General features: G+C 31.6%; 1 protein-coding gene across 1 annotated transcript; it reads right to left on the reverse strand.

Annotated features, from left to right (window-relative positions):
* Positions 1 to 1,576: 1,576 nt before the first annotated feature.
* LOC124533206 (pupal cuticle protein-like) lies at positions 1,577 to 6,507 on the reverse strand. The gene is made up of 3 exons (XM_047108394.1): positions 6,351 to 6,507; positions 2,385 to 2,631; positions 1,577 to 2,154 (listed from the first exon to the last, which is right to left on the reverse strand). The coding sequence occupies exons 1-3, from the start codon at positions 6,360 to 6,362 to the stop codon at positions 1,742 to 1,744; spliced, it is 672 nt and encodes a 223-aa protein (XP_046964350.1). The 5' UTR covers positions 6,363 to 6,507; the 3' UTR covers positions 1,577 to 1,741.
* Positions 6,508 to 26,319: the final 19,812 nt, after the last annotated feature.

The following is a 26,319-nucleotide window of genomic DNA, read 5'->3' on the forward strand; positions in this document are numbered from 1 at the left end:
CAATAATCTTTTATTGTTAATAAATAATAAATTGAAAAATAATAATTTAAAACATTAAATAAAAGTTTCAAATGTAAAATAAGTACTGAATAAGACGTTTTTATTTTTATTTATTAACAATTAACTATCACTAACAATAGCTAAGATGCTATTCCCTCCTATTATGAGTTAATCACCTCGTCAAATGATTTACTGAAATCAATATAAATCGCATCGAAAACTTTTGGACTGGAGATATATTTTGGTGTATACATCATCAATAAATGATGCTTGTTGTCTAAATTTCCTGTACCATTTTCTAATAATGGTAAGTCTAATTTTTTTCTTTAGCTTCTCGTAGAAATATCTAAAGCGATAAGACTACTTTTACACTTGTTAAAATCTATTGTGTATCTTGTGCGTATAATTTACTTTCGCCCAATACACAAGTCAGAGATGCAATCTTTGTTGTTAAAGGAACCTTGGTGAAAAGCTTTGCACAGGTTGCTAATAACATAGGGAGGACAGAATAACGAAAGAGTCAAATAGTTAAACCGTTTTGATGAACTTAAACATGAAATTAAACAAATGAAATTAAACATGAAAGGTTTAATTTACGCCTCTATAATGGTTGATTCAAAAAACGAAATTTACTGCCATTTAAAATTTTATTATCCACGTCAAAAATCATGCACATTTGTAATCTAAGTTTTAAACCTACTTTATATCTATGTAAGTTCTATATGATCTTAGCCATGTTTATACAACAAAAAAGATAATACAATAACATATTTTTTATGATTCTGTATTGTAAATACTAGAGAGTGTAAAGCGATTCACAATACGCGATATTCTGACACTTTATTTATTATTAGTCTTGCCGACTTTGCACGAGAAAAACTAAGATTTTTTTTAAAATAATTATCTATAAAAATGACTCTGATACAATAAGTATTGAGCCAAACGAACTCTTCATACCTAATCTTACCGAACGTTATCACGTTCGTATGAATAAATTAATTTATTTATTTTGATGATATTTAACAATGAATAAATGGAACTAAAAGTATAAATTAGTTTGGGAAGCATGCAAGTCAAAAGTGTTCAAAAATTAAACACATTGTTATTGGATTTATTTTTGCATTAATACGGAGAAAAACAGGCTAACTCATTTGTGGTACCGTCGTTACATCTGATTATCTATAACAAAAGTGCTTTAGCTGGATCAGAGTAATGCATGTCATGTTGTCCAATATATTATTAATTACTTCTATGTAATACTAATATTGCAATATTTTATAATTTCAAAATTTTTCAACACTACCAAATATCCTTTATAAGATTATTACAAAATATTATTTTGAGAGCTGTATAAGTTTCAAGTATGTTTTTTTACTTGAAGTTTAATGGGTTTCAAATTTTGTATTTAAAAAATTACTGAATATGGTCATGTGAAAAAACAAATCAGTATCGTGACTTTGCTAGTTCAATATAATTCAATCGAGATTGCCCATTTGTCTCTTAGTATTTATTTCATATAACTTTTTATCGTCCGCATTATTATACGAGGGAAAAAAAATAAATAAAAAACTTATTGTAACATTTAAAGATTTTTATATTTTAAGTATAAAATCGCTCTAGCATCGCTATACACAGGTCATTCAACTTTATACAGTACTTTAACATATTTTTTTTGGCTTTTTATCAAGGTTTTGTATAAAAATAGCATAAGGCAGTGCGTGGGCCGGGTCGGAGGTAGAATTTAGTGCCAGCCGTGGGCACCGTGGGCACCGTGGCCGTCCCAGTGATCTTCGGGAGCGGCGGCGGCGGCTTGCGCGGCAGCAGCGAACTGGTGGAAGTGGGCAGCGCGTGCGTGTTGCACCTCGGGGGTGTCAACTACGTATTGACCGTCGTGGGTCAGCTGGATGTGAGCCTGAGGGCCGTTCCATTTTCCGTATCCGCCAGCGTAGCCAGCACCGTAGGCAGCAGCGGCACCGTATCCTGCTCCGTAACCGGCGCCTAATCCGGCTCCAGCACCAGCGTAACCACCGTGAGCAGCCTTAGCGGCCTCCGCGGAGTGAGCGGCGATGTGAGCAGCCTTCAGGTTGGCGACCTCGGGGGTGTCGACAACGCGACCGTCATGAGCGAGGGGAGCGGGGCCGTATTTGTGAAGTCCTGTTGATAAATGACAAAAAAATATATATTTTTGTTTTGCTTAAAAGGAAGAAGTAATTTATAGATCATCTAAACTTGGACAATTATATGTATCCACCACCAGAGTTGGAGCTGTATGGTGATATAAGCTTAACATTCGTGTTTCAAACAGGACAAAGACGTTTTCCAGCAGTAATATAATAGCTATATTTATGTATTTACTTTTAACTCCGAGAAGTTGATTAACTTACCAGCACCAGGGGCACCGTAGTGACCACCGTCGCCGTAAGCGGGGCCAGCAATGTAAGCGGGACCAGCGGGAGCCCAGGCACCGTGAGCGGAGGAGGCTTGCGCATGCGCAGCCAGATGAGAAGCCTTCGCGTGTGCTACTTCGGGTGTGTCGAGCACGTATTTGCCATCAGGGCTGAGTTGAATGTGTGCTGGTGGGCCTGGGTAGAAGGATGCTTGCGCGAGGCAGAAGGAAGCGGCAAGAATAATCTGAGAACAATTAAAAAGAACATTTTTAAAATAAAAAAACATATATAACAAACTCACACATTACGGCGTGTGAAAACAACGTGCAACATATTATATGTATTAATTTATAATAAATCGGTCTAATAAATCTTTTATCGACAAACGGGCTGGCTTAATATGGACACACGCCAATAACGTGCTATCTATATTTATTGATGGCAAACTTGAACGGACATGACAGAAATACTATAACTTTAATTCTCTTAAATCAAGTTATTATATTTTTTCAGTGTCGTTAAACTTGTAACTCGACTCAAAAGACTTGAATCTTTTTCATAAGGATATGATTATGTACAACACGGTTCACAAAAGCGAAATGAATAAATTCTCAGCGTGGAAAAAGTATTTGTGAAGATAATAATAGCCACCTGACGTATAAAAAGGGAAATGCGATTTTTGTAACAAGTGCAAAAAGTTTTCACTTCGGATAAGTAGGACATCGGTAAATTAATCAAAAGATTGTTACGTTATCCGTTCAGTTCATTCACACAATTATAACAATGCTTCTGATGTAAATGGTTAAAATTGTGTACTTTGTGATAATCTCGTTTCGAAATTAAACTAGAACTATGTGTGTGAATAAACAAGTATCATAAAACGTTATTTCAATACAAAATCGAAACAATGTGAAAACATTTCGAAAAAACATTTTAGCAAAAACTTGAAACGAATTTTGAAATTAGAACATTTATCTGAAACGTTTTATGTTACCCTTATGTAAATTGTATCTAAGTCTTGATATAATGTAATTACTAGGCGATTTAAATAACTATTACCTAAATATTACATAGAAAATGCATTCGTTGAAGGCGTGGCGCTGTAACGCGCAACATCGCCCAGATAAATATAATAAGGAAGTTTAGTTAAGTAAATCAGGACAGTAAACGATTTATACAAAGATTATAATTAACATTAAATATCAAAAATGGATGAAATATTGAATTAACTAAATATAAAATAGATAGATATACTTGTATTTCGAGCTGATGATTTATTATTAAGCAAAGTATTTATCCGATTATTTATTGCTCAGATACAGCCAGCGATAACAAGTACTAGATCATTAACAACATTATTATCAGCAAAGTTTATATTAACTTGTATTACACTGCGACTTATTATTATTGGAAACTATATCTTATTACAAAATTTACCGCACGCACTTATTGAAACCTTGGTATTATAGCAAAACCGCAGGCCCTGCCAGGGCCAGCTCTCTAAATAAATGTAACACAATATTAACTAAATATCAAAATAAATTGGTGAAATATTATGAGTCTTATTTTATATAAAATTATTCTCTTGTCATAATAATAAAAGAAATGATAGAAACTGACTCACGGTTGCAAATGTACGACGAATGGATAATAACGAAGAAACAACTCGAATCAGATGCATCGTCTGGTTTTGAAACTATTCGTAGTTATATTGCGATTGCGAAATTTTATAAAAAATATCTATTTAACACCTATTTATATACACGAAACAATGAAAGTTCAGTAATTATGATTTATATCAAATCTATGAAAGATTTTTACATAAAAACCTTATTAAAGTGAGCGTTCTTATATTCTAGCATATGGCCAACTATATTTTCATATGAATAATTATTTTTTTTAATTTCTACAATTTTCTCGATTCTTAGCAGTTTACTTTTTATTCGGCTTCGTTTAATGCGTACCTTGAACAGGTAGTCGCGGTCGACTTCAGACGATCAAGTCATAATGACACTGACATTTATTACAAAATTATGCATCTTTAATTAATCCATATGACCGTCTTTATTTGAGATCTCACTTATATGAGAACGTCATAAGTATGAACTTCATTTCCGCAACTATAAGACAATCGGTACCGGCTTGAAATGTCCTGACCTTAGACTCTTAATGTCTAATCTAATTCCCACTGAGTATGACCGGTACATAATCGAGAAAAGATCCTTTGACATTTGGAAATGCTATGAAGGTCCGAAATCTGCATATTAATGCCATGGGAATAAAGATTCAAGTTAACATTAGAGCAATGAATAATAAAATAAACTAAAGAAACGAGTGCATTGTATTTCTTGAATTAGACACTATAGGTCTATTGGATATATTATGGTTGGTATATTGTTCTTGCGTTAAAAGTGGTGCGCGCTTGGAAAGCGATTACATCGCCCCATGGGCGAGACAATGCAAGTGTATAATTTGAGGCGTGGACCTCATATCGACTCGCTTTTGCATTCTGTTGCAAAAGCGTTATTTTGCAACAGTTCGGAATTATCATTCAGCGAACTGGTGCACAACAAGCCTGTTGCACCGCATTGCTCAAGAAAGGAAGCGGTGGGCGTGAGGAAGTGCTATGGTTGCGAAGGTCATAAGTAAAATTTCTGATGGAAATCGTTATTGCCCCGCGTCACGCTCAGTCGGTGCTTGTGTGTTCGACCGATTTGCGGTCAACGTTGCATGATTGTTATGATTGACTAGAGAAAGCCGACAAATCTGGGTGCTTTGAACACTTACAGCACCCACTCACCGAGTCTATGCACGAAGTGTCTTTTTAAATATGAATTACTAGTAGTCGCTCGCGTTTTAGGGAGTTGGTTGTCATGTGTTAGGCAAAAAAGTATCCTTGGTTGTCATGTGTTAGGCAATAAATATCCTTCATACCAAATTTCATCAAATTTGGTTTAATGGTTTGGTCGCGAAATACTGACAGACAGACAGAGTTACTTTTAAATATTATATTTTTAATATAATTTTTAATATTAAATATAGTAACGTATATTTTCCGTCACCTTTTACAAAGATATTTATCTTTATATGTACATGGATTATAATGTGTTTAATGCTAACAAAACAGTAATTCTAATATCGAAACTGCCCACCACAGCTAATTTGACCACCGAGGTGTACAGATGAATGTGACGCGCCCGCCCATAGTTATGCAATACATGCTTCAGGACAGTATTTTCTTTAGCTACAATTATATCTATTTGCATACTTTATTTTTGGTAAACATTATTTTACATTTAAATTAAATAAATGAAGTTTAATTATAATGCAAATGTATTCATTTACTAAACAATGACTAAGGGCTTAATGAATTCTGCCGCCTTAGGGACGTAGGCGACAATGGCAGGATATACGAATTGATTGATTAATCTTCCAATACCTTGTACATCTTTAAATCGCCCTTGGCATAGTAAGCATAATATATTCGCGTTTGAATTTTTCCTGAATATATTTCCCGCCTAATTTTAAACTGCTGAAGCTATCATAGTTCGAATACCTACGAATTTGATATACATATAGAGACTAATAAGTTTTATATGTCAAATTAAATTTCTCTTGATGCTAGTTTGATTTTCTTGTTTAAAGCATTCGATACTTTTGATCGTAGTATATATAGAATATGGCTATATAATGAATGGGCAAGAAACAAATTATACAATTACAAATTTGCATAAATCCAGCGTTTGATACTAATTTATCAGTTCGATATATCAATTTACTCAATAAAGAGTTATCTTAGTGCTGATCATGAAAAGATTTATATTTCGACTACTCCGGTCTTACTGTCGTAAATATTTTATATTTAGCAAATATATATATCGATATACCTTTTGTAACATATATTTATATATTGTTACAGGAATTATAATGTATATTGAAAAATAAAATAAATCACAAACTCACCATAGACTGCATGATTACTGTTATAAAACTAGAGTTTGGAGATCTCAAACGAACTGACTAAGCGCTGCTGGTATCAGTACTCGCCTAGAAATTTTCGCCTAAGCGTGTGTTCACCACTACCTTCAAAGTCGGAATGCTATTGCTCTCAGCCCGCTGCCTTATATATGTGCAACCCCGCTAGTCGGTACGTAATTGGAAACAATTAACTGCAATGCCGTAATTTTAATTGTGATGAGCGAATGCCGACAGTTTTAACGTGTAGGGGTGTTTAAGGGGTGAAATTTTTTGAATTTTTTTTTAAAGATAATGATTTTCAGTACCTTAGTAATATAGTTCTTTTGTATTGCGTAAATGTGATATTGTTATTAGATTAATAGTAACGCGTACATAAGTTATTTGCTAGTTGCTCTTACTCAATTTAAATTGTGTAATGATTCTTAAACATATACGTAGAAAAATATTTTTTTCTATATTTTCATAGAAATACACTGACTTGGCATTATACTGTGATACTGTAGTTGTATTCGATTACTATAAAAGATTCAACATTTTCAATTAAGTAGTAGCAAAGTAGTAGCAATAGATAATAATTGCATTATTAAGAAGTATATATATTATTTTTCAGCAAAGTAATCTCTAAAAGGATTCCTTTGGTAAAAGGCTGAGAGGCTGCGAAGCGGGTGCGGTACAAAGAACAGGACGTTGATGTCTTTTGTATGGAAACCGCTTCGATGTGTAACTTCGATGTAGAACCTTTTACCTCCGGACTAGTTATAAGGATTTGTATATGGAATGTTACTTCTGGATAACTATTATAAGTATTTATTTTATTATTCAAATTTAAATATTTTCTCTTTTAAAATTTGACTATCTACCGTGTGATGATAACATCGGGATCAGTTGATTATTTGAACTTTTTCTTTTTCAATCAATTGTTCAATCTCCATGCTATACGAATTCGAATAATATTTATTTTATATTTTGAACTGAAAATAAGCGTAGACTTTAATTTATTAAATTAATGCTCTATTTGCATATTTTTGAAAAATATGCCTTTTTAATTAAATACAATTTGACAGGGTATAAAAATAACTTTTTCTTAACCAACAACTCTTCGCCGGTTTTTGAGGAATTCAACAAGCATTTTTTTATTTAATGTTTTACATTTTTTATTTTTTATTCTGTCCAAAATTGTAATCGATCTTGTCACCTATACTTTAACTTCTGATTTATATATAACCTGGTTTTAAAGTAATCATTTTATTAAATCCTTATTTCTTATCTATCCATTATGATAAAGCTTCAAAATAATACTAAAAAATCTTACTGGAAATTTAATAATTAAACTGAGAAATTATATTTTTAGAGAAATAATAAAAATATGGTTCATGGTCTCTCATTAATAGTTACTTAAATATTTCACATACGAAATGAGTATTCAAATAATTCTTAACTGTTCTTTAACTGTTTAAGAAATATATTATATCACTTTCTAAATATGCAAAGAGGAAATGGAAATATTTCGGAAACAATTTTAAAACTACATATTACGTTTCGTTGTTTTGAACTACGAATTAACATTTCAATGTTTCAAGATACGAATCATTTGTCATATCCTAACAGCACACTTGCTAAACGATACAATTCCAAACATGTATTGACAGATTGAAAAATTATATTACTCAACTTTATTGCATGTTATTATAGACTTAATATAAAATGAATAATGCGTAGTTTAGCAAACGGAAAAGTATGCCGCTGGTAAATCAATCTACACTAGTCACAACTCGGTACTTGCCGAAAATCATTAATGCCTTTTGGAATTGAAGAATTGTTACTGTTATTGTATGTATTTGGGAAGGATTAGCGATGACCTAAATCAAAACCAACAAATATATCGACTTGAAATTACATTTCGTATAGAAACAGTTTTTAAAAGGTGGCAAGTGTTCCGTGAAATGGTAACGTACGATTGCAGAGATTTCTTAATATTTTTGAAATATTATGAGAAATCAAATATTATTTTTACACAATCAAAATTCTCGGTTGGTAGGGCCTGGTGCTAGCAACTCTGGATACTCACTTATCACTTCAACAGTCATACACTACTTAGTATTATTGAGTTTCAGATTGAGAGGTGAGTATAATAACTTTAATTAATTACTTAGAGGTGAAATAGTAACGTAACTAGCTGTTTAGTGGTGACCATTTAATAAACTGTCTCCATAATAAAAATAAGTTAAGCCGGCGAATTTTATTTCTTACAATAATGAGTTTCTTGCCATTCTTCTCGGTAGAATCTGCATTCCGTACTTATATTTTGTTAAATGACGATTCAAACTTTTGAATCGTTGATTTGAATGGAGTTTGATTTAAATTTTATATTAGACTTGTTATTATCGGTTCTGAAGCAAAAAAAATAAAGGCACGTTTATAGTTTTCCGTGACGATTTTTTTGAAAACATGGACACGGTACATAAATCCGTATGGTCGTAGGTTACATTCGATGTCGGCACAATAAGCACTTTATTGAAAAATGGTTCTTGAATCTTTCAACAATTCAAAAAACAAGTACGAACTTGTTTTTTTTAATGGCGTCTGATTTATACTTTGGTTTTGATTTTAAGGACGTTTACACGTATTATTTCGTAATTTATGGTGTATACGATTTATAATGATTTATAAATCGATCGAAAAAATACATTAAAGTGTCAGCGAATGTTCTAGATTTATATCTACTATTTATTATTTACCAATAATATATTCGTACATCGGGTTGACAGAATTATAGAACTGAATTTAGCATAGTTATCTAATTATATAAGATCTTACACAATAATCCTTATCTACTGATATTACAAATGCGTAAGATTGTTTGTATGTTTGTTTGTTACGCTTTCGCTTAGCTACGCAACCAATCATCTTACAACAATGGTGCAGAAAATAATATGGTATACATTTTTATGATATATTTTTGGTTATTTGACGACTGACGACCTCCGTGGTCGAGTGGTATGTAGATACATCGGTTTTAATGGATACGCCACTCCGAGGTCCTTGGTTCGATTCCCGGCCGAGTCAATGTAGATTATCATAAGTTTTCTAGTTTGCCTTGGGTCTGAGTGTCTGTGGTACCTTCGTTACTTCTGATTTTCCATAACACAAGTGCTTTAGCTACTTACATTGGGATCAGAGTAATGTATGTGATGTTGTCTCATATTTATTTATTTATTATTTATTTATATCATCCCTCGTGGTGTATATACGCAATATAATATAATATGACTCTACGCAAGGTCTTAACTATTAAACAGTTATTTAAGCGTAAAACATCAGGCGCTTTATGTTACGGTACAAATGATGATTAAATCAGTGAAACTGGCTCGTTGATTTAGTTACTAGCAATAAGGTCACATATCCCGAAGTCCTGGGATCAAATTTCGGGCCAGCCCGATAAAAAGTTGTTGGGTTTTTCTATAAATAAGTTCCCAGTACCTCGGAAAGCACTATATGCCGTTGGACTTGTACTCTTTCCGGTCGTCTCAGATTTGCTGTCCTATCGGATTATGCTGGAGCTGAGATAGCCCAGTGGTTAGAATGCGTGCATCTTAACCGATGATTGCGAGTTCAAACCCAGGCAAGCACCACTATATATATGTTCTTAATTTGTGTATATAATTCATCTCATGCTCGACGGTGAAGGAAAACATCGTGAGGAAACCAGCATGTATCAAATTTCATCGAAATTCTGCCACATGTGCATTCCACCAACCCGCATTGGAACAGCGTGGTGGAATATGTTCCAAACCCTCTCCTTAATGGAAGAGGAGGCCTTATCTCAGCAGTGGGAAATTTACAGGTTGTTACTTTACTTTACTTTACTTCGGATTATGAGAGTGAGGGTACGTGCGATTGTAAAATATAATAAAGAAAATATATAATAATATATAACAAAAAAATTATAAAACATCAAATAAAATTAATTATAATAAAAGACACGGGAAACTGTGTGCCCGTGGATGTTGTTAAAAAGAAATAAATAATATACTATGTATTGACAATTTACACTGGATGTGTACTTGCAATCCCATATACAATGAGCGTAGATGACCCGTTACAATCAGGTGGCTTATTTTCTCGTGAAATAAAGAAAAAAAATAAAAACATGTACATTTTACTCTCAAAGTATGCAATTAAATATAAATTGAAGCTTCTAGAAATTCCGGCGTTTAAATAACTTTCATATCGAAATATGTATCATAAGTTTGAAGGCCGAATAAAATTGTTTAAATTCAATCGAACAATTAAGGTACAGCGTTTTCCTTACCTACATATTAAGGAAAACTTATAATAATATATGAAACACCGCGCAAATTTAACACAAAAAGACAATTTTTTACCGTATATTATAAATAATATACGATAATATATTTCGCAAGTGTGAGTATTCGTAGAAAAACAATATTTCCTTGATTCACTTTTATATAAAATATGCCATAAATACTCGAGAGGATATAAAGAAAAGATTAATAAAATTGTACCCACGTACATATGTAGTGCGTACTCGTACAAATACGATCGTACGTGCGTAGTTTATCAAACAACACCAATTACAGTGGGTACAGGCGCCAAACGAACCTGTTCTACATCTCGAGAGTGCTATTGATCTCATATTGATGAATACTTCGAATATTTGTAAAATATCTGTTGTATGTAAGTAATTGGTTTGTCTCGTGTACAAAGATTTCAAATATTTTTATTATGTACGATTTGTTTTAATGTCGATGACGGACGAAATTTAATTTATGATACTTTGTACGGGTAAAAACTATCATGAATGTTGTAATTTCCAAAAAAATCTCTCTTAGCGAGCGTTTACGTCACGGAAGAAGTAATTATGTTAAATTCCGAATTTATTGGACTCAGTGGTATTTCGTATCATAAATATATATGTAAGATAAATAATTGTGATAACTCATTCATTTTTCATTGTCATTCAATGAATAAATATTGTTTTTACATATTTTGCTACTAAGTACATCTTGTATTGGATTAATGTGTTGGCATTGAATGGAATTCGACTCTATGACCACCAATGTCAAATTCATAACAATATCATTCCAATCAAAAGCACTTTCGTTATTGTAAGTAAATATATCAAATCATTTATAAAAAAAAACATAGGGGTCTTTTTAAAACCTACTAGAGCCCTTTTAAATTCTTAACTCCATTATTTTAACGTACGTGAATAATCTAGTTATTATGAAGTATGTCTGACCAATAGTTCCTTTTTCTTTATCGACAGATCGAGGTGGGTCTATGGGTCAAATGCTGTTCTTATAGATCAAGGCTTATACCCTATACTAGCTAAACTTTTATGTCGGGTGAATGTATAAAAATAACGTAAACATTACTTATCATTTAAGAAAATAACACATTATAAAACAAAATATGTACGTCAATATTCTTAAAGACGATAAAAAACATCTTAGGTAAAATACGAATAATTATTTCCTATTCAATATGATGTATATCAAAGTACTTTTAGAATGGCAACTCTTTGTTCTATTTTTGAATTGTTTAAATGTCACAAAATGGGAATGTAACTAATTTTCATATGACATTTCTAGAACTAAGCCAAAAATGATGGATTAGTGGATAGAGCACGTTGACTAACAATGGCGGAGTCATATCAGAACAATACTTTATTACGTACATTTATGTTTATTCATCTCGAATTAAATAAAATAAATTATTGTAATAAAACCTCTTGTAAACTACGTATATATGAACTGAAACTGCACAGTTGGGGTTAGATAAACTGAGCGCTTCTTCACAGTAGAGGAGGCTTTTGTCGAGCAGTGGAACAATCACGGAGAGATTGCTAATAATATTAACATACTAGGGATTGAATCCTAACAGTATATACTGATAGTTTTCCATAAAAACTGAATATCGAACTTCATACCAATACCTGTTGACTTCCAAGCAGGATACATTAATTGAAATAATTGTATTTAATTAAAAGTACGTTGTATTTTTTAATATTAAAAAAGAGTAACTACTGAGTTTCTTGCCGGTTCTTCTCGGTAGAATCTACTTTCCGAACCGGTGGTAGCTTCACTTAATTGTAAAATGACGATTCAAAAGTGCTTATAAAAGCCTACTTGAATAAAGTTTATTTTGATTTTGATAAAAACTAAGCCATCCAAACTTTAACTCGAATGATGTCTTAATATGGTATGATGGAAGAAATTAGATTAATTAAACAACATAAGATAAATAAAGGGCAACAAATTAAAAAATAAGGACTTCTTTTAAGTTAAATGTCAAATAACATCAGTAAAAAACACCAAGTCTAGACACTGGATTCACTTGGCCTTGGCCAGTCGATTCCTTTCTCACCCCAAAAGTCGTCGTACGAGTTGGGTTCCGGTCGGATGAATACTTCAATGAACCGACCAACTGAGTTATAATATATCGCTATTTTGTATTGTAAAATCTTTAAATCTTTATTTGCTTGCTACATTGTTGACTTTCCTGTTTTTTTTAATCTAATATTTATGAACCTTATAAAAAATGCACAACAGTTTTTAAATTCACAAAGTCATGAAACATAAATTTATAGTACAGGTTTTTTGTTTCGTAATTAAAATTAACAGTTTGTATTAAACGTTGATATAATTTAGAAACAGCGTCAAATGTCAGTTTAGTTGAGCTAAATCGTGACGCCTCCAGTGACTAGACGATTATCTACCAGATAAACGCGTAAACAACTCCGACTACCTCACCTGATTCTATTTACCCGACTGTCATTACTGAACTCTGTTGTAGTTAATACTTATATGTTTAATTAAGTAATTATCTTAACGCTATGACCCAGTGGCAGAATCATAATCGAAGATAGCGCGTTCGAATCCGCTGCGTTCGAAATCAAAGTCCTCTAAATAGTCATTTCCACTACATGTTTAAAACAATTTGTATTTATGTTTTAATAGTTATTACCCGCGGATTCGCTTGCGTTTTAGGGGTTTGATTATAATGTGTTAGGCAAAAAAGTAGCCTATGATCTTCCCGTGGTTCAAATTTGCTTCATACCAAATTTCATGAAATTCGGTTCGTTGGTTTGGTAGTTAATGAGCCACAGACTGACAGAGTTACTTTTATATTTATATAATATTAGTATAGATTTCAAGGTAAGGTGGTAAAGGAAAATATCGTGAGGATATCTGCTTTTGTTGGACGAAATTCTACGATATGCGTATTTACATCCCCATCGGCGCTTCTCTCGAAAAATTTACAAGCCATGCATTTATCTTTTGAGAAAATATATTTATCCATACTACTACTTTATTATTTTATTGTACATACTATTTTATTATTTTATTGTAATGCTTGAGGCCTATGTCCAGCAGTGGACGGGTAAGGGCTGATGATGATGATGATCAGGGCCGTATTTAGGGGAGGGCCACCGGGGCAACTGCCGTGGGGCCTCAACATGAGGGGGCCACGTCAGTTTTCAGCGAGTTAACAAATACCGAGATATACTTAGTCAAATTATAATAATGTTGCTACTTAATGTTTTAAAAGCTACCGATACAAGTAAATAAATCATAGCTGACTGATTGAAATAAAAAAAAAAAACAATTAATTCATAATAATATGATTATTGGGGTATTCACGCTTCTGTTTGTCTAGGGCCCCCACTGCTTTGTGGCCCGGGGGCCTCCAGACCTTTAAATCCGACTCTGATGATGATGAATGCTTGATGACATTGCTCTCGATTTAACTCAAAACGCAAACTCAAATTGCTTCATTGAATATAGAAACATAACATTTAGTTATAAATTTAACACTACCGGCTCGGAAAAAATATCCTGACCTGAGAAAAACGGGCGAAAGGAAATAGGTCTTTTTTATTGTAAAAATTAGTCAGACTTCACCCAAATTAATCGACATACATTTTTGAATTCAAACGTGAAGGCAATATAAGGAGATAAGAGGAAACCTAAATAAATAACCAAAAAATTAAAACATGGTAGGTATATTTTTGAAAATCATACCAGGAATTATACATTTTTCAATGATTTATAAAAAACTATAAATGGGTACTTTCGTCCATATACTTCTAGTAGTACCGACAAAAGTTGGACGATGAACAACAGGCAAGATATGTGTCTTTAGGTTTTAAGCGTTATATACATAACGGGGCGCGATTACTTTGGTTGTTGATTTGGATAATTAATGAATTGAATAGATGGAAATATTGTTTGATGGCTGATTTACTTTTAAGAACTGGTCAACCAAAATTGAGTTGTAAATGTCATGACAACGAGAACCGTTATGTTTTGACAAGCGACTCAAATGCGATGGTGGCTTGCAAACCCATTTGCTCTTAATTGAGGCGAATTATTTTAATCCTTTGATATTTTTGTGGTGTACGATTATTGAATCAATTAATACAGTCGGTATTAAGTCATTTCATATTGTGAATATCTCCATTGCACACCCACATAGTCTTCCAAATGTCGGATCAATCCCCGATGTCAACTTTTTGGCATTCCGTTCCTCCGACATACACATATAAAATATATAAATACTTTTAATACAAATAAATTGTAACACTGAAAATCTTTATAAACATACTTAGATATATTGAATGTTTAAGTTAAAAGTAATAAATAGCAATTATGTTTCATTCCCATAGATCGCTTACAAATTCGTTTGAAATAATTATCTTATAGAACATTTAATCTATGGTCTGTATTACGAACGTCTACAGCAGACGCTTACGCAATTTGTAATTAAAAACATAAAGTAATCTTGATAGAACCTTGTTTATTTGTTTCTGCTACTTAGAACAGTTTCTGTGGGGCGTGGCTCATTATAATTACATCAGTGATCTTACAACCAATTAAATAAAATATTTCCTGCAAAGAATCAATCACAGATTATATGAAACACAAATAAAAATTTATGTATATTATATTATAAATACATATCCTATAATTATAAGATCATATTTTTTTCTCGCAAACGATTAACATTTTTATATAAAGCATTGTACATACAATACATACTCTAGATATTTTATCACACCATTTGACTTATTGCGAATTAACTTCAAACGAATTTATGCTAAAGGTCGAACCTAGCCCACTGAACACTATAATGTTCACATAGAGCTGGATAATAAAGCTTAAGAGGTGGGTCGCAAGAAATTTAACATTTGAAACTATAAACTAAATTAGAACTAGACGTACCTTTTTATAAGAAAAGGTATTTTTCAGATATATTCGACATTCGAAACTGCGACTCTGAAACCTTTGTCTTTGGATGTTACTACAACATTATCTTATTCTACACTATTAATAGGTATACTCGTATGCTATATTGATAAAACAAACTGGTACAAAATATATTGTTTAAACTCTTGGAACTTAAATAAAATTTTAAATAATTAAAAAAAAGAACTCCAAATAAAACAAAATTTAAAACATTTGTATTTTCAAAAAGAAAATTTGACATATAAATATATGATAGTGCTAAACGTATGATTTTATTATTTTCTAAAGAATTATTTTGGTTCGGAAATGCTAAATAAAATAGAATTAAGTTTTCAATTAATACAATTTTGTCAATTTATTCCTTAACGATTAAAACACATAAATATAAATATGAGACAACATCACATACATTACTCTGATCCCAATGTAAGTAGCTAAAGCACTTGTGTTATGGAAAATCAGAAGTAACGACGGTACCACAAACACCCAGACCCAACATAGACAACTAATGATAATCTACATTGACTCGGCCGGGAATCGCCTCGGTGTGACGTACCCATGAAAACTGGTGTACACACTACTCGACCACGGAGGTCGTCTGAATACAAAATATTGTGGTATTGCTTGATGGAAGAATACTTCCATCAAGCAATACTTGGTGTTTTTTATTATAAATAGTAGTTACAAATGCATTTTTTTTCAATTTGTTGATATTTATTATAACTAACTGTTCTAAATTATTATAACTGTAATACTAAAAATAACCACGTTAATTTAAAATCTTATATATTAATTATCTATTCAATATTCGCCACATTCTGTAGAAATATAATGTAGAAACTTTTGTAATAAATTTTCAAGATATATTTTTTTAATTGCATGATCTTTAATACAAGTCTCAAAATCGCAATATTAGGATATATTGCGAATGTACTTTTATTATTCGGCTGGAAAATAAAGACTTCAAAGTTTCAAACTTCTTCCACAACTGTTGTAGCTCTTGTTTAACGTCACAGATTAAGTTATTATGAACATGTGTTTTATAATTATCAGTGTTATTTAGCTTCAATATTAAATACTAACGTGCTTTCAACTTAATATTAAATGAATTTTCTATCAATTTTTGTTTAATTTTGTGTCAAATGATTTTTTATCGCTAGATTAAAATCGGTACATTATTCGTAGATTAGAATATTCCGACTTCGAGTTATAACAATGATCGTAAAATTGTATTAAATATATTTATTCATTAATACACAAATTAGTTAACAAATATAAATCTTAATCTAACAAATCAATAGGCTATTAGTGTCTGATGGTATTTAATGGATAGATAAATTTATCTTTTTCAGTCTACATACAAAGCAGACTTTACAGAATATGTAAGGAGAATCTCAAAACTCACCGTACAATACGAGTGCAAATTGTCAGAATGTGTAATATGGGAATTCACAATCGTAATTATTATAAAATTTACGAGATACACATCAAACCAAAATAGTGTAACACCGTAAATCGGTCGTCGGTGAGTGATACGTGAATTCTTACAGTTTCACGACGCGTTCTTCTCTATAAATCATAAATTTAAAGTTTTCAATGCAAATGAAGCTGAATATAACGTTCAATAAACATTCAAATACAAATTAATGTATTTCGTCTAATGAATCAATTTATCCATACAGTTGCATAACAAACGGCTAATAACTAGCCCTTAATACAAAAGGAATATAATTATGCATATTCAGTATTAGTTCAACAATCCGAACAGTGGGTGGTCAGAAGGCAACGAATTCTATAAATTCCATTACAATAAATCTATATGACTAAAAATTATTAGCGTTATTTCAGATGTCATTATCAATAATACTGATATTGATATCGGATATAACTGAGAATGTAGAACGAGGATTTGCAGGTTAATAAACGGTACGTTCAAGTAAACGAATATGTTAATATTAAATACTTATAAATAATTCAAAATTAATTTTACATATTGTTTTAATTAACAAAAGTCTAATTCAATAATTTATTCCCGAATATTATCAGAAAATAAATCGGCTAATGTATGCATAATTATTCTCACACTACGCAAAGTTCGTGTTATTATAAAGTAAAAAATAACTGTCACACTTATGAGGCCATCTGTCATTTTGAGGAGATTTTATCATTATACGCCACGCCACCACGCCTGTTTAATATTATAATAAATATGGTAGAGTTTGCCATTTTATTACCTTCACCGCAGAGCACGAGATGAATCTATACTACATATAATAGAATTGAAGTGTCTGATTATACACGATACATATGTACCATAATAACATTTTTTAGAATTTTAGCTGTCTATTTGGTCCGGCTAATCTCTGTAACGGCTGGACTTTTGAAGGGACTTTGACTGGCAGATAATTGATGTAATAAAGAGTAGCTTCAGACAATTTTTATTTTAGAAATAGAAAATATATAAATAAAAATAAAGTCACGATCCAACGTCCAAATACATACATACTGCCCCGAATGCTATTACTCAGCCCGCCGTCACTTAATATGACAATAGTTGCCTAATACAGAATTAATAAGATATAGTAAAATCTGTAAATGAGCAATTAGTTTTTTAGGAAATTCAAAATAGTTATAAATAAAAATTGTAAACATAATTATTCATCATCATCATCATCATTATTACATAGTATAAAACAAAGTCGCTTACCAGAATGATTCTAGAGGAAAGTTTTTGTGCATAATACATGGACAATATAGTAAAGAAACACATAATTAATTTAATATAGCCTACAAGATATATCAAAGCGGTTTGTATTGTCTATTGGCACAGAGCTATATAATTTTATATACAGTATATATATTGACATTCTGCAGTACATAATACATTTAGTATCAGTATTGCACCCGTGCGAAGTCGGAGTGGGCGCTAGTTTTATTACATATATATGTCATGTCCTAGAGAAGATCAATCTAAATATTCAGTCCGTGTAAGGAGTTTGCCTATAAGACGGCTTACGAAAGTAACTATTTAGTGTGAATCCGCCGGATATGCATCAGCATTAATGCCCTAACGTAATTTGAAATTAAATACATTACTTTATACAGAGATTAGCCTCATTTAACATGAATTTTACACTATTCGTTATTAACTATACGGACTTTGGAAAGTTGTTAAATATAGGTTCTGTATTTATATTTTTGAGGGGCATATAATAAAGATTGACAAAGATTTCTGGTGAAAATTTGATATAGTCATCAGTAATTTCGACCAAAATATTGCAACTACCAGCTCTCCATTTCTTTTCAACATCTTGCATTTTATTATTACCCAATAAATAATACACACAATATGATTTAGTTTTAGATGTCAATTTTGTTGTTGTTATTCAATTAAAATAGCATACGACATGACTTGGTTGTAAGAAAACATTAACTAAACTCATCTAGCAAAAATCAGAGTTCGTGATCACTCGCTGTGTGAATGTGGCCTAGACGAAGGCTCTGCAACCCATATCCTGTTCCTTTGCCCTAAACTTCTTCGTCCCATTTATGACATCCTCCCTCCTAAAGTCCCTCGCCCTATAAATGTTGAATGTTTGTTGACGTTTGTGTTTAGTCCATTTTGTTCAATCTTATGTAAATATATCAAATTTAATAAAATTAAGTTGTGAATAGTCCAATTTTTCATATTTTATTACATATATAGTTTAGAATACTAACAACTATTTTTTTTAATTATCCTATTATTAACTCTTAATGTTTGTGTTGTTCTAGGTTAAGGATTAACAAGGAAATTAATACTACTATTCTTGACTTTAAAATTCAATTGAGTTTAGTGTCTCAACCGTACCGATCAATCTCATTCGTGTCTTCTCCATCCTACGTGACATTGGCGAAATAATCTGTGCCCTGCCGGCACAACTAAAAGCCATTAAACTAAGAATTGAATTGAATTGAACATTAACTAAAATCATAATTAGATTCGCTTTTACTGAGTTGTCATCTAGGCACCTCTATAAAAATATGTATTAACGTTTTAATGACTTTTAATATTTAATGGCTCGATAGTATTTTTATCAGACTTTGCACGAAACAGAAATAATTTAAAGCACCGGTTATCAAATTACTTAAGACATTTTTTGTCTTGCTGAAGTATTTTTTATATCTTATCAAGATTATGATGTTCAGCGATAAATACATCGGGCATAAGCCGTTGAGTCCTAGAATGCAGATTCACAAACGTCTATGGGCTGGCTTGCTGAGTAAGAACGCTGCTCTACTGGGTTGTTTCAAAAATACGTTACAATACGATATGACAGTATTGACGTGCTGATGAACAAGTATTAATTTATTGGAAATGTTATTAATATTTATAGTATAATTGTTAAAAAACGTCAGCCTCTAAATGAATTGGTTCCGGAAATAAAACAATTTACATTCATATAATATTACTTTCGTTTTTATGCTCATATATAAAATTCATTGAGAACGGCTGCGCGTTGCGTGTTGTAAATCACCTTTATAGCTCCATTCACACAACGTTTTATATATTTTTTGCTCACATAAATGCATATACCGCGGTTTATTATGTGCCTAACAGTTTTGCCTGGAAAAGCGCTAGACGCAAAATCATATAATTTTTTAAGGATGATTATTTTCATAATGATACGATTTTTTAAACAAAATTTATAATTAAACTGTAATTTGGATAAGCAGTAAATATTGCTTTTTTAACATTTGTTAAATAAGTTTTATCATACTGCATTTATCCTTTCTAAATGTTACTATACTTACTATTTTTAATACTTATAGTAATTGTGAATTCTGAATTTTATTATAATAAAAAGTAAACAAACAGTCTTATTACTGTTTAATGTTTATTATTTATATTATACATAGCGCAATTAATTTTTATTAAGTACGAACAATAAAATTCTAAAAACCTTTCACGGCTTCTTGTAAACTAATTAACATAAATAAAACAATTCCCTTTCTGTTCTAAGCGTTATATTTAAACGGTAAACTTACCTACCATTACTTTATTATACTTATTAATAAAAGCATTAATAAAATATCTAAGATGTATTTGAAAATGTCAAGATTAGACTATTAGCTTCTTTATTTATTTCTAAGCTTTAATAACCGACATAGCCCACTGCATAAAAACAATAAAGAATAAAGTTTGTGGGATCGAAGCCGGGCAAGCGCGATGCGTGCATTTATTCTAAGCTCTATACCTTCAAGAGAAGTAAAGGCCTTTGTGAAGCAATGCACGAATTACAAGTTGTTACTTTAAGCTTCGTAGAATAGTTTATCGCACAGATTAAAAAAAATCCACCAGCCTGTTTTTTCTCATCCAACTTGTTAAGATTCGGAACTAGAAAGTAAGGGTAAGACTACTAAACAGCTCAACTCATCAGCTCAACTATGTTGGTAGCCAGTTCTTAAGCTGTTTCAATATTCGGGCTTTAAATTCAATTGTCCGCTACAAAATTTTAACATGCATAACACGAATTCACCATGACTTTTCACATGTCTCGTGGATATTAAGACCGAAATATTAAAACGAATGAAACATAACTATTATTATTATTTTTTATCATCTCTTATGGTGTAGTATGAATAAATGAGACCTGTTACACTAAATTACGGCAAGAGAATCTAAAAATGGCAATTGGCTGCCTATTTCCAGTATTTCTAAACCTGCTATATTCTTAATATAGAACTACTAATAGTAAAAGTATTCATTAATAAAAAAAATTTTTTTTTGGTGAGGTTTGAACGCTTATTCCACTACGCTGTTCTGTTATGGTACGAGTTCATTGATACCACTTGCCACACATGTGGCAGAATATTATTGAAATTAGACATATGCAAATGTTATCCTTCACCATCACCTCTTAACCAGTGAAAATCATAAAATGTTTCATATATTGATGAAGTTTACATTTTGATAAAGGATAAAGATTTATATTATATTTCAAAGATTCTATAACTTCTTGGTTCCAAATCATAAACGTTAAAATTTTACTGAAACTAAATTCGATTGTGTTAATAGACTTACAAGCCGAAGCGCCTTCACGCGTATTTAAACCATCAACGTAGATAAAATTTAACAATTAACGTCAATGCAATAGGAAATACACGATACGCTTCAAATATCAAGTTTACTGCCTACATGCACATAAGTTCCTAATGAAAGAAGTCCATGTTTCCTCTAAATAAATGCTCGACCTGCCTCTTACTATTGCAAATTTTCATGCATTATTGCTATGCACTTTGGCAACTATGGCATTACAATTTTCGACCCTCACAATAACATCTACAATCATTCAAATCGAATAGTAAAGCGATTTTGAACTTTAATATTGAGCCATAAGGTTCATAATTCGTTTAAAGAGGAACAGAAAGTACTAGTCATTGTTCTTGCTTCGATTTAAAGCGTATGCGTGCATAGTCTTTTTGATTTTTCGGTCTATTTACTTCGTAGTAATTAATCAGCTTTACGTGTTAAAAAACATTTCAGCTGCATTGTAAATTATATATTATTTGAATGTGTGAAAGAGTATATATATTATTATTTCATGTAATCAAATTATCTTTATTTATATTCATCATATTGAGCAACTTTATTAAATTACACCAAGATTACAATAATAGGCGCAAGTTTGTTAACGTTTTTGTGTGAGTTATTATTTTTCCTGAGTACTTATCTCGTACAAATCTTGTATTCAAGTGTTAATTCTTATAATTAACAACTGATAAGATTATGATACATAGTAATGTCCTAGAACTGACGGCCGAAGCAGCCATTTTCAACGGAGACTAGCTTACTACGTGGGAGATCATTTTACACTGGACAGTATTTCGCTAATCCCTCTCTCATAATAATTTAGAGAACAGTCCTGTTTGAACCTGATTCAAACAACAATATTTCATTTAAGTATTGCACTTGTTTCAGGGTTAAGATGAGAATTACAAATATCATTTTCATAATTTTTGCAACATTTACAATCTGAGGCTCATAGAAAATAAATATGATAGTCATATTCACTGACGTTTATTTAAATGTTCTCTATTCCTTCCGTCAATGAACAAAACATGAGACCTAATCATACGTCCTAAGCGCCTGTTATGAAATCTGATTTAGGTGTAAAATTATTTCATTGCATATTAGTACCTTCATTTTTCATGTGCGGTAAAGCGCCTACGATTTTGACAGATGTTGTACAGCAGCAAACTCCTTTGGAAAATACTTTAATACTTTTAACTAATTCTTCATTTTTACTGCAATTTTCAATTTACCTGATCCCAGGGTTTATTTTACATCAACTACAGTAAAGATAATCCTCTAGCCATGTTAGCTAATAATACGTAATACTCTAAATTACATCGAGGTAAGAAAAGGAACGAGGGAAAGAAATGAACGATGAAAAATTTGTTTACCTTAGTTCCTACTCCAGCAATGTCAGCAATAGTTGCCGTAATTATGTCATCCATTGATGGAGAATTAAAGTCGACTCTAAAATCCGGAGGATATATATATATATTTAATGGTAACTTAAAAAATCTTCTATTTGTATCTTAGCGATCACTCTTGGAGTCAAATGAAAGTTGGACAATGTAACTGAGCTTGAGAGACATGATAAAAAGTCGTAACATTAAATCGATTTTCTCGTACGAGTATTTATCATCAAAATTTATAGTAACATGTCACCTCTGGCCTCTTAGAGATACCCAAGCCTTCTTTGGAAACTTTTCTCGTATATGTTTCTTTAAAACTTTTTTGCCTCTTAATTTGTTAGTATTTTTTCCTAATTAACATTACTTAAATCATATTTTTGTTAATACGTCAAAAGTACTAATTTTATTAATTTCTATAATGTTATTAAATTAAATAATACTGTATTATAATATAACATTAATTGAACTTAATTTATTTTCTATGTAAAATATATTATTATAAAATAATTTATAACAATAACATATTATTATAAATGATTGCCGTCAATCGTTCAGGTGATATCGTCGAGGTTACTTTTTCTCATTATATTGACATTATTATCCTCTATACACATACCATATACTTTTAAACGAATCATTGTAATAAATCACTTTATCTGTGCAGTAATTTGTAAAAGTCCAGATAATGTAGCAGGCGGAAGTACGAGAACATTGTTTCCATTATTTTTAATCAAACCGGTTCATGAATGTAATGTAAGAAAATTTCGTAAGATTTTTAAATTTTTTTATTCGAGGCCGAAAATTGAGCTAAGAATAACAACTTTAGTAACGGCTGCGCTTGAAACGTCCTCTGAGGGCTATGTTTCACTAAAAATCGGCCAGCATTTATACAAGTATACTTACTTATGAAGTAATAAATAGATTTTTAGATTCTTCTATACCTTCCCTTATTTTTATCTTGTATCATGAGCTGAGATGGCCCAGTGGTTAGAACGCGTGCATCTTAACCGATGACTTCGGGTTCAAACCCAGGCAAGCACCACTATGTATATATGCTTAATTTGTCTTAATTCATGTCGTGCTCGGCGGTGAAGGAAAACATCGTGAGGAAACCTGCACAATTGTCTAATTTTCGAAAAATAAAAATCGAAATTGTGCGACATGTCCACTCCTCCAAACCCGCATTGGAACAGCGTGGTGGAATATGTTCCAAAACCCCTCTCCTGAATGGGAGAGGAGGCCTTAGCCCAGCAGTGGGAACTTTACAGGCTGCTACTCATCACTCGTCACTCGTCGACCGACACAAGCCAATTGTGGTACCAATGATTAGTGATAGTGGTTTTTCCTCGTAATCTATCTTGAATTCTTATGAGGTGTATATTTAACAATAATAAGTGCGATTGTTTAAATTAATTCGAACATAGTGATATGTTAATGTAATTTAAATCAAATAAATCTTTTACAAATGTCAAAATTCTTCCGTACCAAAGTAAAATTGTTTCCCTGAACTACATCTCGCTGTCTATCAGTATGACTCAATAGACAAACAGCCATCAAACATATCTCATACCATTCACTAGTAATTTCGAATACCGACGGTACCTTGCACAGAACAACGACTTTTAAGGCGTATTGAGCAAAGATTTTTTGGTTGAAATAAATTGAAACTGATATATTATATAAGTTGTGTATAACATCCGGCTAACGTTGTCACGTTGTCTGTTGCCATGTACCAATTGTCACGGCGTTTGATTGAACGATCTTGTAGCGATACATGACCAAGTAAATAGTACAAATAAATCCACGAAAAATTACATAATGTAACAACGCCAATAAAGTCTAACAGCCCCAAGCAGATATATAAACATCCATTTTATATGAAATTTTTTATTTGTTTTAATAAACACAATTGCAATTAATAATTATTATTGTTTATTGACTGGTACATCACTTATTGCAATTAATGAGTGGACCCAATACTGTTCATAGTTTTTTAAATACTGAACAACTAAAATATCTAAGCATTAATAAAATATATTGAATATACGTAACAAGGGAATTTGGCGCACAGCGATGCGATCATATAACCCTTCCATCATCTTCTAATCTGTGATATCTAGAGCTTACCTGTCACGGGAATAGAATCTGCACGACTGGGCGTTGTAGGCTATAAAATAGTTTGGCATCTGAAATGTTGTGCAATCTAATAATACATGCCTCAATTAGGTTAGATTTCACAAATTCATAACATTTTGAATTAAACATTATTTCAATAAAACAGCCTCTTTATTGAATGATTAATTAATATCACCATAATGTCCGTATACGACATTTTATTAATGATATGAATATATCTAATTGATTACTAGATGTCCTTCGTTACATACGAAACGTATCAGAAAAAAATAAAACGCGTTTAGTTTTTTATTACGAATCCAAATGACGAGTAAACAACTTACCTGTATCAACATGATTAATTCACATTATTTTCATAATTCATAATTCTCATTAAGAGAGGCAACGAAATTTTATGGTCTCTGTGGAATCAGAGCGGATCGCTAGTAAAAGAAAAGATGCATTATAAAATTGTTAATAGACGTGAACCATTCATTTAAATTCAGCTGATAAAATATATTATTGATGAATAAAAATTCACAAATATGTACCTACGTTGATAATTTTAAATATAAGATCACCAACGCAGGACAATATTAAATGCATTGTTCGTATTTGTCATATTGCTAATTAAATGCTTAAGTTGTTTTAAATGTAGTCCATTTAAGCCTCGGACCGTTTCGTTAAAGTGTCGTATGAGCGTAATCAATGTACAAGTTTCGTTTGTCTAACATTGTGTTAACGCACTTTAGCGATGTTAATCGCACTGAAATTGTATTGCCTAAACTGGTTGTACAACGGCATGCCATGGACTATCAAGAAACCTTTATTTGTATTACAAAAGTGACAAGTTGCTTAGCAGAATTCTATATGAAATATTTGTAAATATTGTGTCCTTGCTTCAAGGAACAAGAGTAGTCGAGTAATTAATGGACATACGCTGTTTCAAGTAAAAAAAAAATCTCGATCTACGATTAATTAAATGAATGTACCTACTATGAGTAATATTCCGCATACAATTTACGATCGTAGGTTATAATACTTCGAAATACCGAAATATGATTTAGCATTTTGAATTAAGTAATTTTCGGCTTTTGATTGCG

The sequence above is a fragment of the Vanessa cardui genome, chromosome 10, assembly GCF_905220365.1.
Source record: "Vanessa cardui chromosome 10, ilVanCard2.1, whole genome shotgun sequence".
NCBI lineage: Eukaryota > Metazoa > Arthropoda > Insecta > Lepidoptera > Nymphalidae > Vanessa > Vanessa cardui.